Here is a 12,316-nt window from a genome sequence, read left to right on the forward strand (position 1 = left end):
AAATTTCAGATAACCCCAGACCCATTATTCCACTGCCAATTTAATTGTAAATTTTAATTATATATTTAATAAAACTTATGTGGTAAAACATTTTCACTGATAAAAGACTGGGTGAGTGAACAGAAACATATTTCATGCATGTACTGCTAAACTACAACAGATCAAAGAACTAAATTGTTAAAACTGTATATATTACAATATATAAAAACCAAAGATTATTAAATATAATTTAAAATTCTAGAAAGGTTTATTTTAGAAACACAGAAAAGCAAGTGCACCTTAGACATTAGCCTAAAAAGGAGAAAAAAGTTTTACAAGTATATAGATACACATTTTAATGAATATCCTTACCATGATTTTAAAACCTATAGCGCTTAGAGGAAAGGACATTTTGATATGAAAAATATTTAATTTTCTGTATAAACAATATAAATAAATATTTTCAGAACAAAAAATTTTAAAGATTAATAGAAGCATTTTATACCCAACAAAACTAGTTCATTTTATTACTGTATCTTTCTGAGTTAAACTCTAAACACTGGAAAGGGAGCCCATATTCTAGTTCTGCAGATGTTTTTTAAGTGCTATGAAAACCTGCTGTAATTCTGTCACTTGTCCATAAGCTATGACTACCCTAAGTAGCAAAGCAAGTTGCCTGTTTAGAAACTGACTCGCACTTTCTGGCATCATGACACCTCTGTGACTGACCGACACATCATTTCCAGTGTCACCAACAAGGCCTCAGTGTGCACTCCAGGACTCCCACTTAGATTTGTAGGCAATTCCTTAAGAACATCTGGGAGCTTCTTTAACGTCTTTGTGTTTCTAGCGTAGAGATCCAGTAACCAGTCAGCGTGTGCACTGGGGGGCTCTGTGTCACTACTACATGCTGTAAGCAGCTCACTTAGATGAGCCAACCCTTGGAAAGCTAGGATGAATTCTGAAGATAAATCAAATATTGAACAAAAACTAAGCAACATCCTACTAAGTAAAAATGAACCAAATTCAAGCTGTTGGTGATAGAAACGTTTCTGTGTCTGAGCATGGAAGTTGTCCAGTGTATCGTCTATATTGGTAATAGCAAAGAGTTCTTCCTTGTCTTTAGGTGACAGCACATAATCCAAAGGCAACTCCCCCTTAGAGTTCCTCTGCTGTAAAAGCTCTGGGCCTGTGAAAAAGAAATGGGCAATGTTAATAGTAAAACGTGTGTATTTTGGCAGTTTAACACATGTTTTCTTCCCCCGTTCCCCACAGCTTACAGGGCTCTGTTTATCTCCACAGTTCTACTAATTAGCTGGCCACACAGACCATAACTGCCGATATAGACTAATAGAGGTGCGTTTACAAATTTAAAATTCTAGTTACCTATCTAAGGAAGTCTGCTTGAAAGGACATACTCTACTTAGAAAAGTAGTATAGATGATAAATGAAATAGCTTTTAACACCTTACCTGCAGCCATAAGAACAAGACTTTCAGTATTCACTGAAGAAATTAATAAAATGCCTTAGCATAGGTTTGGAAAAAGGAAAAAAAAAAAGTCTCATTTCCATTACTGATAAACCACTCAGCAATGTGAAAACTATAAAAACCCTGTTCAGATACAGTAGTTTTCCTTTTATTTTTGCTAATGTTTACTGTCTGTAAAGGTAAGAGATTCACAGAAACTTCAATGTTAATTTTTCTAAATCAAACTCAACAGATGATCTAGCTATCAAAACAACAACAACAAAAACAAACCTGTCGACAGTCAGAGTTAATACTTGCAAAGTAGTCAAATGCTAAGGACTCAAGTTTACCCCTAAGTATTAAAGGCCGTGAGAAGCACAAAGCAACAACCCAGGACTCAGCCATGTAACACCGTACAGGAGTACTCTGTACTCGTCAGTCCAGCTTGTATGAGAAATGTTACCTGGGATATGAAGGTACAATTGGAGACAAGACAGAAAATTACTATCATAACATGGACCAAACCACCAGAAAGAGAATAGATTATTAAGTGCTAACTCTTAATGATGACTACGACCACACATATAATGGCTTACATGACTGATGTATAATTTGTAGAGAAAAGAATTCCAAATGATAATTGTATTATCTATCTTTGTGTTAACATTGCAAAACAAAAGTAAAATATTCTAACTTATTCCTGTTAGGAAAAAAAATACTAATACCTGAAGTAAATAAAGCTTAGCAATATATACCTTGAAGTGATTGCTCTCAACCCTGAAAGTCTTGAAATTAATATTCATATAACTTTAGCACAGTGATAATGTCAAGCCATGTGACAGATCCAAACACGAAATCTGACTGGCTAAGTAAACAAAACAAACAAACAAACAAACAAACAAACAAGCACATTAGCCAATGGACCCTGACAAACATCAAGTTGAAGCTTATTTTCTCTCCTAAATCAGAGACTCACCACTTACTGCTCTTTGTTAGTAAAATTCGCATTGGCTGACCTAACACTACACTACACGAATAAGCTGGATTTCATACAGTAATACCTCATTATCACTTATATCATTTGATATAGAAACAAGTATTTACTAGGATTTCAGATTAAATCTTTGAGTAGAAAAACAGAATAGTTAATAGGAAAAGCATTAGGTATTAAATACAAATAGTATTTAAGAAAGAAGGTAGAAAAACAAAAAATGCATCAATTATGAAACAGTGTTGGTAAAACAGACACACTTAGCCTTTAGGGGGCAGGAGAAGACTATAAATAACCAAGTCTCTCAAGCCATCATGGAATACATTCTTTCTTGGATGTACATAGCAATGTTCACCTCCTCAAAACTCAAAAACCAAAACCAACCAACCAACCAAACAAAAACCCACATAAAGAATATGCGTTTTGTTTTTACACAGAATGAAATGCTTTATTTACAACATAAATACATCAAATTCTAAGTTAAAATTAGCACATTAAAAGCAATAGATTTACACAAATGTTGGTTTTTCTCATTACAAGCTAGTTATCAGTTTTCTTTTATAAAACACAAATTAGGTTGAATATTTTGAAGCAAAATTTTGTAATAGTTCATATGCAGAAACATCACTAAAACAGGAGTTGCTGAAGATAAAAATAAAGCATCAGGAAAAGCGGTAGCTGGATATAAAGCTTAAGTTATCCTCTTCACAACATCCTTGCATTACACTCACTACCATTTGAAAATCTGACTTTAACCTAAGACTGCAAATATGAATGAGAAAATATGCTTGGATATCTTTTCCATACTCTATAAAGGAATACCTTATAAAGACAACACTGGCTAGAGAGTTATACATACATATGCAATAAAACAAGAATGGAGAACCAAGTAGTCACAAGAAGCACTGACTCCAAAGCCTTAGGAAATGTCTAGTTCACAAAGACATCATATATGTTAAGTAAATGGAATATTAAAAACCAACATGTTCAACTGAACATAGGTTTTAACAGTACATATATATTATACAATGATTCTAACAACAGCTAATAAAGGGTGGCTATATTTTAGGTTTTTTGTCTTTACCTTTTCATGACTATGAAATAAAAGCATCTTTCCTTATAGATTTTAAACATAAAGTGTTATCTGCCTCCAAGGGATTTATCAAAAGCCTAGATAATTTACCAAGAACCATTTAGCACACACATACTCACCCCCGTGCTGTAGGAGCAGCTTGCCAATTTCAACATGTCCGTTTGACAGTGCATCATGCAAAGGAGTCACCCCGTCCACTTGAGTGAACAGATCTACCTCTGGACAACGTTGCAAAATTTCCTGGACACACACTGTGTTGCCATAGTTACAGGCTTCATGCAAAGGCGTCCAGCCAGCATTGTCTAAATTAGAAATCAAGGCAAGTTTTAAAACAGCAGAAGTAGTACTGTTGGTTGCAAAGTATTGATATTCTATGACTACCATCCTATTACTCTATAGGAGTGTCAGATATGAAAAACAGCTTTGGTAAAAATGAACACAGTGTAATCATATTTTTATTTAAGAAAATGAAAATAAATAAAAAGCAACCTCAAAATACTAATGTTAGAATATGACCAGAAAAATTACTATTAAAATATTTTATATTACTAGCTCTAAATGATCACATAATGAATTATTTTGGCTTGGCTGCTAACAGTATTTTTAAAATATCTTGAGTAAATTAATTTAAATGATTTTTCTTAACGTGCCATAAAACTATTTTGTATGATAAACTTTAGGACACTGAATGAGACACAAAGACCTAGAGAACTTACCTTTAACATTGATGTCTATTCCTGGCAGAGAGAGAAGAAAAATCAATTTCTCCACTTGGTTTTTTATGCAAGCTCTATGCAGAGCTGTTTCCCCTGCCATAAAAAATTAATAGATTATTCCAGAGAAGACAAGATATCAACTAAAGAAAATAATCAAAGGCCATGAACTAGAAGCTCTGGACCCATGCCAGACAATTATTTATTGAGTTTTCCTTCTGACTGGTTTAAACATCTCTTGAATTTAAAAAAAAAAAAAAAAAAAAAAAAAGGGGGGGGGGGGGGGGGACCCCAGCAATCCAGAGCTTCTGTTCTGTCAGCAATTCAGCGATGAAATGCTTTAACACAGGCATTGTCTCTTCCTAGTTCAAGGTTTAAAGCTTCAATCCTGCTATAAAAACCTCAAATGACAGAAACACCAAAAATACTTGGTTTTGCAGCAATAAAAGTTTTAAAGCACAATTGCCCTTTCTTAAATTTATTCATGAACCTCTGCTAAATGTAGGGCTCTTTTTTATACAGCATTTATAGCTTAATTCAAATGACTGTTCCTGGCTAAGCACGAGTGCCTCCACATACTCAAGTATAATTCAGAACTTCAAATCCATTAACAGATGGTTTGCTGCTTCTCAATAGGCTGTCTGGCTTGGCTACAGCAGCACACAGGGAGAAATGGAAAAATCTTAATATAAACACCACACACACACACACACACACACGCAGAGAGAGAGAGAGAGAGAAAGAGAGAGAGAGAGAGAGAGAGAGAGATCCTTATGTACCACTTAAAGGTAAATAACACTAGCACATAGAATGGCACAATTTTTGCTTGGAGGAATGTAGTAAGTAGCTGCTGGTCAAAATGATCTATTCTTATAACTAAGAATAGTAAAATGTAAGTCATAATTTGACATTAAGAAAAATGGTTAAATACTTGTCAGTGACTGCAGGAAACAAAATGAAACACGGACATAATTTGTTCCTGCTATAAAATACTGAGTAGCACATTTTTATAGTGCTCAGTTTTACAGATTATCTCTGCAACTTCTACTGAGCATTCCTTCTACAAGCAAAGGAAGTCTCTTTAAGTTTTTCTGTATTTCTCAATTTTCTTCCTCTCCAAACTCCTTCTGCTGTTCGCCTAAAGTCATTCATATTCATTTTCCATTTTGAAACAATAAAATAAAGAAAATAAGCACTAATCTTTGAAGTGAATATCCGAGTTCTCATCTAATAGTCTTCATATTTCGAGCTAAATGGGCAGTTATAAACTATCACACAGGAAGATCGTAAAAGCTTTGCTGTCACTGTTTTCAGGAGCTAATACATATCATGAGTTAATACATATGGTACAGTTTGTAAGTAAGAACAATTTGTAAATCTGGCGACTTAGTTTATCTAAGAAGAGATCCTTGTGGACAACATATCTTCAGTTATGAGCTACCTAAGTAAAGAGGTGCTAGTGCTAGATCACAGCACTATTCCTGAAATTCCATCCATTAGGCACTTAGGCTCCAGTACAGTGAGAACCAAAAGCCAGACACATTGCAGTCTGGGCTCAGTGCCTAGAAGAAAAGAGCCCATATGCCTAACACGGCTTTGTAACGTAGCCTACTCCTCATTCTCTGTTCACAAAATGTGTAGGATTGAAAAGAGAGGAAGAATGAATTATACTTTCAAATCAGAAGACACTGATCCTAAGCAGCACAGGTTGATGTGGAATAGCAGGGTAAGGAGGGCAAGTCTGGAATGAGCTCAATGAGAGTAACACACCAGTGAGTGTCTGGCAAGGCAGGGGGAGAAAGAAAGGGAGGGACATTCTATTAACCAGGTGCTGCATGACCACTTGGTTTGCATAAATGAGTTCAAGAAAATGATACACTATCCATGAAGGTATTTCCTGGACCTATGCCAGTATTTAAGTGAAAACATTCATCAGGGCAAATGTGTGAGATTTGCAAGTACTGACTACAACCATGAAAAGTTCTTAGCATAAGTTAACTCAGATCCTTGGGATACCTTTTAGATTAGTTTTGTGAAAATTCATCTTTGTAATCAAAGAGGGGCAATTCTCCTTGGAACATGACAATTCTCCTTCTGACTTCTTCTTCAATTTTTTCAATGATGAGGAACATTTAGCACGGTTCAACTCTCTGAAGAGAAAGAAAACCAAGGGAAGCTTGTTTTTCAGTAAGGCATGCCAGCATACATAAGATAGTAGGTTTCTTCCTTCTTTTCCCTTAAACCACTTACTCATTCAATCACATTGCTTTCCAATTTTTAAAATGATGTCAGCTATATAGAAACGAATTTTGATGCATTAATTTTCACTTTATTAGTCTATACCTCCAACTGCTCACTAAAAAGGTAATGAGTATAGAATGTTGGGCAAAGAAGAAACCAAGTAAATCACATTTGGTAGAGAAAATAAAGCTGAAAGCTAAATAAGAATGCAGGGCTCCTTATCCAAAAACCTCATTTATATTACAAAACTAAGTAGTACTACATGTTTCAGAAAAACATTTGTATGAAACAGACTTGATTAATAGTTTCATTTCTTTTGGGATGCACTTAGCAGGAGGGAAGTGTGGTCTTTGCATTACAGTAAAAGAAAGTGCTGATCTTATAGGTCTAAAATTGAGTTTTCTTCCAATCAATATAACGCAGACAATACCCCAGATAACTTAAAGTTCAAGAAAGTTCAGAGAAAATGCCATATTCCAAAACAAAGTACAGCTGTAGCAACAGCATTACTTACGGAAATTCTGGCCGACCTTCAACTTGTTTTTGCTTTGCACCATTCAGCATTAGTAACGCTCTCTGAGACTCTAGGCAAGGCCGCTGGCCGATTTTTTTTGGCAACTGCATCTTTCCAGCTCCATGTATGTCCATTTCTCCCAAAACAGGCAAATAGGAGTCTATCTGTTACAAAGTAAGATTATATTATTACTGTAACTACAAAGAGCAGTAAAATAAATTACTTGATCATTTTACTAACAAGTCTGGTTTTATTTTTTTTTTGATCTCACAACAACATTGCCACATTATCTTCTCTAAGCATGACTAAATACTAAAACTGCCATTTCTGTGTAATTATCTATGGAATTATTTTGTCAATATCTTACAGATGAAGATACCTTTATAAAATAATTACATTTTCTAGTTCAATCTTAATATACATTTAGAAAAGTTCTTTTGATTAAGTCTCATATCCAACTTATAATGATTTACATATTTTCGTACCTAAGACTTATAGACAACAGGTATTTTGTTATTTCAATTTTGCTGATGGTTTTCTTCAACAGAAAGGTAATTCCAGAGTAAATGGAATAAGGAGTGAAAATATCCTTCAAGCATGTCCTGTTGCAAAGCAATTTGCCCAGCATTTTAATGAACAAAGGGAATTGGTGTTTGTTGAAGAAGCTTCCAGAGCTTTAGACCTTAGTATCTAACATGGCTAAGACAAGAGAAAATGGGAGCAAGCACCGCTTATATATGTGTATGTACATATGATACTTTCCAAGTTTTCATTTTTAAATGTCAAGTACAAAAAAATGTTGGATGTAGTTTCAAAGTATTATGTATTATGGCAAATCTCAAGGAATACTTTTTTCTACTTATTCCCCCCAAATAATCAAAATTTCTACTTACTAATCTATCTCTGAAAAAACATGTTTTTATTATTTATTTGTGAGTGTATCTGGAGGGGTGTGTGTATGCACGTGTGCCTCAGATTAGAAGGTCTGTACATGGTAGGAACTGTACTTGGTCCCTGGAAGAACACTGAGCCACCTCTCCAGCCCTACTACTCTGTTTTTGAGATAGAAAATACCAGCTCTTTAATGTGTTGGAAGATTTATGAGTTGTGTTCTGTCCACAGAACACGTTTATTATTTATGAGAAATAACTAAGAATTGAAATTGAACTTATGAATTCACTTCTTAGGAAAAAAAGAACCTGAATAGGGCAGTGCTTACTATTTTCTGGAGAGAGAGAGGCTCGGCGGCGCAAGCACTGGTGGGGCCCTGTAAGCACAGCTTCTTGAAGATGGCTTCTGCAACAAACATCTGAAGCCAGGAAGACGAGAAAGAACAAATGAGGGTCTCTAGTTCTTGTGAAGAAAAATCTGTAACAACAAGTAAATACAGTTACTACTCCACCTTATACATTTTCCTCAGTTTTGCTACTCAAATGAGTGTTATTTCCTAAGCCAGTAAACTTTAGTTATAATTTTGAACACTATGGATGGTGTGTGTGTGTGTGTGTGTGTGTGTGTGTGTGTGTGTGTGTGTGTGCATAATATATTATACACATTACATACATATTCTTGCTTTTCAGGAGAAATTTTATGGTACATATGCTAGCACTTGAAAAACAAACTTTATCACTTTAATTAAAAGTCTTAAAATCATATATATAGAGAGTGTCAGATATGCTAGTGCATGCCTATCCTAGCATTCAGTAAGCAAAAACAGGGACCTCTGTGAATTCAAATTAACCTAATTTACATAGTTCTATGGCAGCCTTAGCTACATAGTGAGAACTTGTCTAAAAACCAAAACAACAAAACCATGTATGTAGAACAGAGTACATGGCTACATCATTCTATCAATATGGGAGACTTTACCTTTGAGTTTCCAATTAACATTAACAATCTCAAGTTGGATCCTTTTTGGAAAACTAGTTCTTAGTTTTAATTAATTTATTTAATTAAAAAAAATGAACTGATTAAATTTTCTCTTGACACAAGGTCTCACAATCTTGTGAAATCCAGGCTGGCCTTACTCACAATCTCTCTGTTTGTCTGTCTCTGAGGGCAGAGATGTGCCATGGCCAATAACAGAGTATGTATTTTTATTTATTGATTTTAAGAGAGGGTCTTCTGTGGCCCTCTGAATTCTCTATGTTGCTGAGAATGATCCTGTACTATTTATTCTCCTCCTCCACTTCTCAAGTGCTAGGATTACAGGGAGGTATCAAGAGCCCTTAGTTTTATTTAAAAAGCACACATGTAACAAATTTGTAACATTCAGTCTTGAGCTGATGGTAAGAAGTTTCCGTTGATTTACTCATTGATTTTTATCACTGACAAGTTAGAGGACATATACAAGTAAAGAAGAAATGTATAAAACAAATATGTGAAGACTTCATTAAAATTTGCACCCATTCTACAATGAGGTAATTTTAATTTATGAAAAATAACAAAACCCACAAATATCCTTAAATCTTTTCTATCCAAAACTTCACTAATATACAGACAGATTAATTGATGGAGATCAACTACTAAGGTAACTGATTTTCATGTCATCTATTTAATGATGTAACTTTCTACTAAACTTTCTACATACATAGCAGCATAAAGAACACACTACAATGACAAAGGACGAGACCAACCAACAGAATACTAAAAGAGCTAAAGCTGAACAATAGAGAACAGTATAAGAAGCTGTGATACAGAGATCAGTGGAATAAAGGCCCAGGTAGAAGTCTATGCTCCCACAGCCACCAATTTAACTGGATCCATTTGTATGGCCATGGGACTGTTGGAACATGTGACACATGTTTTTTCTCATCAAAACCAATAGATAGGCAAAGGAATATGAGCAGTGTTACTAAAACACACCACCATCATTTACCTTTGTGTAAGGTGGTTTTACCAAGACAGTTTCTAGGCCTACAGAGCAAGAAATTTACCCTGATTTTTTACATAAATGAAAAATCTAATCCCCATCTGAAGCTAGTTTCTCAAGAGTTTCAGTTAGGATAAAAATGAAATTCAGATAGTTAAACATACAGAAAGGAAATTCTGTCTGAAGTGTTGTGAAAAAACAAAACAAAACAATACTATAGCTCTGATGTAAAAGTGATGGGCATGAGATCTAATGAAAAGAAGGATTACACCTGTCTTCTGAAATATACTGCCTTAATTCTCATAAAATAATTGTAAACTTCAGCAATTATACTGAACATAAATTAGCAAGGTGAGTTGATATCTTCAAATGAAAATGATACAACAGCCAAATCTACCATCTTACCAGTGAGTCAGAAAATACAGAGGAGAATAGCTGAACTGAGGTAAAAAACAAAACATACCCAAACAAAACAGGCAGGAATATCCACCAAAATATAACAGCAACAACAACAAAAGAAAAATGATTTTCAAATTTCTTCATAAAGATTTGAACAAAAAAGACATTATTAAAATACATGGGAAAGTCTGGTGTTCCAAAGCTTCCACGATAGATGAATATTTCAACTGTATTTTGAATACAGAAAGGTTGCTTCTGTCTTAAGATTAACCTATTTACTTTACTCCTGTCTTTTGACAAACCTTAAACATTAAGCTCTCTTGAGCAAAAACATAGGAAGATACTAATTTGGATTATGTTTAGAAATATATGTCAAAAATTTTTAAATGGTTTACCCACTCCATAATTTGAAACCTATGGAATCAATTCTATATATGTGTGTGTGTGTTTTCACTGCAGCTTCTTATCAGACTCTCCGTGTGTGTGTTCACATGCAGGCACGTACACAGAGGCCAAAGGATTATGTTGTAGAATTGGATTTCCCCTTCTATCATGTGGATCCTAAGAATGAAATTCAAGTTACCCAGGCTAGCAGCAAATGCGTTTGCCCATTGAGCTATACTGCTGCTGTGCACACTGAGAAAAGCAAGCAAAGAGTAAGGAAATTCACTTCAAATAATGGCTTAATTTCAACTTCATCTAGAGTTTTAAATTGGTGAACAAAGATGAATCCCTGTCACCAAATTAATGATGGTGCTCACAGTATTAAGAGTGATATTTAAACCTGGTGGATTCAGTACAAGCAGGTCCAGTCCCCTCCTTCCAGGCTGAGCATGTGTCCCTGTGTAAGCCCAAGGTTCCAAATAGCCAGCTCATGCACTAAGGACAGGTCCTCCCACAGCCTGGATGCCCCCCAAACAGTTCAAGCTATTCAACTGTCTCTCTTATTCAGAGGGCCTGGAGTCTTGGCCCTGGAGGACATGAGAATGGAGGGGAGGGGCTGGGGGGAAGGTGGGGGGGGGGGCAGGAGGGGGGAGGACAGGGGAACCCATAGCTGATGTGTAAAATCAAAACACACATATAATAAATTAAAAAAAGAGTGATATTAATGCTAAATTTTTAGCTCAAATCAGTCATCAGTCACAGGTTCCAACTGCTAGGGTTTAAATCTGTCATGAGAGAATAGAGTAACTTTCCAAGTAAGTAAGGCACAGCAAATGCCTTACTTTGGAGTGAAGAGCCATCCAGAATAAGAATGCAGAAAGCATTGACACAGTAGCATACCTACAGATCTCCACTAATGCAAGGGTTATTTTTTCATGCATTTGGCTGAAGTATAAGTTAGATTTCAATAAAGGCAACTATTAGACATTGGCAACAACACATACAACTATATTGACAGTCTGTAATGCTGATGCTAATATTTTCATCATTGAATGAAAACAAGGAATTGTTAACTAAATTCCCTGGCATTTTAGCAAATTATGCCAAAACTTTGATTTTTACAAACCACTAGACCACCTAGAAGAAGTGATTGGAAAGAAATGATAAAAGCTTTAAGGTAAGATTGAATTTGAGCTAAGAAATGTTAAAAAGCCACTCAACAAATGACATCTATTCTAAAAAAGGAACAGTAACCACCTCCTAAGCTCAATGAAAGAGACACAGGAAGTAGATTAAATGATAAAAATTTTCTAACTTTGGTAGAATAAAGAAACCTCTCTTTACAGGCAGTATCATTGAATAAATTGTGAATCCAGTTATAATAAACTGCATTCCTATTACAGAATCTTTTTTAAAGATTCAACTAAATCAAGAAATTTAACATACCAAGATGTACTACAAAACATGTGCAAAATTGTTTATCTGGCAGTCCAAACAACAGACAACTTGGTATGTAAGAAAACATGTTCTTGACGTGGGGTCCACATAGCTCCTGTAGCTGAAAAGTTAGAAACTAAAGGCGATAGGTATGAAGGAGGAAAGAATGAACTTCTGAAGCTGGTTATGCAGTCAGGTAATGTAAGTTTTAGGAAAGCCTTCCCG

The 12,316-nt window shown here is 35.1% G+C and overlaps 1 protein-coding gene across 3 annotated transcripts in view; it reads right to left on the reverse strand.

Moving 5' to 3' along the window:
- Positions 1-220: 220 nt before the first annotated feature.
- Slf1 (SMC5-SMC6 complex localization factor 1) overlaps positions 221-12,316 on the reverse strand; it is a 78,191-nt gene continuing 66,095 nt past the window's right edge. For 2 of the 3 annotated variants that reach the window (XM_036206771.1, XM_036206772.1), the window contains exons 16-21: positions 8,219-8,367; positions 7,000-7,163; positions 6,261-6,394; positions 4,248-4,340; positions 3,651-3,833; positions 221-1,168 (exon numbers count right to left, since the gene is read on the reverse strand). In XM_036206771.1, the coding sequence (XP_036062664.1) occupies positions 687-1,168; positions 3,651-3,833; positions 4,248-4,340; positions 6,261-6,394; positions 7,000-7,163; positions 8,219-8,367 (1,205 nt within the window). In that variant the 3' untranslated portion in view covers positions 221-686. The remainder of the gene's footprint in view (positions 1,169-3,650; positions 3,834-4,247; positions 4,341-6,260; positions 6,395-6,999; positions 7,164-8,218; positions 8,368-12,316) is intronic. The other variant, XM_036206773.1, reaches the window with a different exon arrangement.

This window comes from Onychomys torridus, chromosome 15 (genome assembly GCF_903995425.1).
Source record: "Onychomys torridus chromosome 15, mOncTor1.1, whole genome shotgun sequence".
Taxonomy (NCBI): Eukaryota; Metazoa; Chordata; class Mammalia; order Rodentia; family Cricetidae; genus Onychomys; species Onychomys torridus.